The following is a 1,157-nucleotide window of genomic DNA, read 5'->3' as shown; positions in this document are numbered from 1 at the left end:
AGAGAGTAGGGGGGGCCAGAGAGTAGGGGGGGCCAGAGAGTAGGGGGGGCCAGAGAGTAGGGGGGGCCAGAGAGTAGGGGGGGCCAGAGAGTAGGGGGGGCCAGAGAGTAAGGGGGGGCCAGAGAGTAAGGGGGGGCCAGAGTAAGGGGGGGCCAGAGACTAGGGGGGGCCAGAGACTAGGGGGGGGCCAGAGACCAGGGGGGGCCAGAGACCAGGGGGGGCCAGAGACTAGGGGGGCCAGAGACTAGGGGGGCCAGAGACTAGGGGGCCAGAGACCAGGGGGGCCAGAGACCAAGGGGGGCCAGAGACCAAGGGGGGCCAGAGACCAGGGGGGGCCAGAGACCAGGGGGGGCCAGAGACCAGGGGGGGCCAGAGACCAGGGGGGGCCAGAGACCAGGGGGGGCCAGAGACTAGGGGGGCCAGAGACTAGGGGGCCAGAGGCTAGGGGGGCCAGAGACTAGGGGGCCAGAGACTAGGGGGCCAGAGGCTAGGGTGGCCAGAGACTAGGGGGGCCAGAGAGTAGGGGGCCAGAGAGTAGGGGGCCAGAGAGTAGGGGGCCAGAGAGTAGGGGGCCAGAGAGTAGGGGGCCAGAGAGTAGGGGTGTATTTGAGATTAGACGCTCCAGGGTCATGAAGCACACAGGTGGAGTAGACGAGCCCTGATGTCCCGTAGAAAATAACTGACGATCCACAGCAAAACAGCCAGGCCAGACTAGACGATCCAGAGAAAAACAGCCAGGCCAGACTAGACGATCCAGAGCAAAACAGCCAGGCCAGACTAGACGATCCACAGCAGAACAGCCAGGCGATCCAGACCTGACTAGACGATCCACAGCAGAAGAGCCAGGCGATCCTGACGATTCAGCCGGAGCAGCCTCGGCAACCACAGTGGGTACACTCTATAATCCTCCCCTGGAGAGAGAGAGAAACAGAGAGACAGAGAGAGAGAGAAACAGAGACACAGCGAGGAGAGAGAGAGAGAGAGAGAGAGAGAGAGACAGAGACAGAGACAGAGACAGACAGAGAAACAGAGAGAGACAGAGACAGACAGAGAAACAGAGAGAGACAGAGAAACAGAGAGAGAGAGAGAGAGAGAGACAGAGAGACAGAGAGAGAGAGAGAGACAGAGAGACAGAGAGAGAGAGACAGAGAGACAGA

The 1,157-nt window shown here is 61.4% G+C and overlaps 1 protein-coding gene across 1 annotated transcript in view; it reads right to left on the bottom strand.

Moving 5' to 3' along the window:
* Positions 1-563: 563 nt before the first annotated feature.
* bud31 (BUD31 spliceosome associated protein) overlaps positions 564-1,157 on the bottom strand; it is an 11,330-nt gene continuing 10,736 nt past the window's right edge. The window contains exon 4 of the mRNA XM_082964620.1: positions 564-911. Coding sequence (XP_082820746.1) covers positions 861-911 — 51 coding nt within the window. The 3' untranslated portion in view covers positions 564-860. The remainder of the gene's footprint in view (positions 912-1,157) is intronic.

Source organism: Salmo salar, chromosome 18 (assembly GCF_965601325.2).
Source record: "Salmo salar chromosome 18, fSalSal1, whole genome shotgun sequence".
NCBI classification, from domain to species: Eukaryota; Metazoa; Chordata; class Actinopteri; order Salmoniformes; family Salmonidae; genus Salmo; species Salmo salar.
The sequence above is the reverse complement of the archived record's forward strand: the minus strand, read 5'-3'. Positions and strand labels throughout refer to the sequence as shown.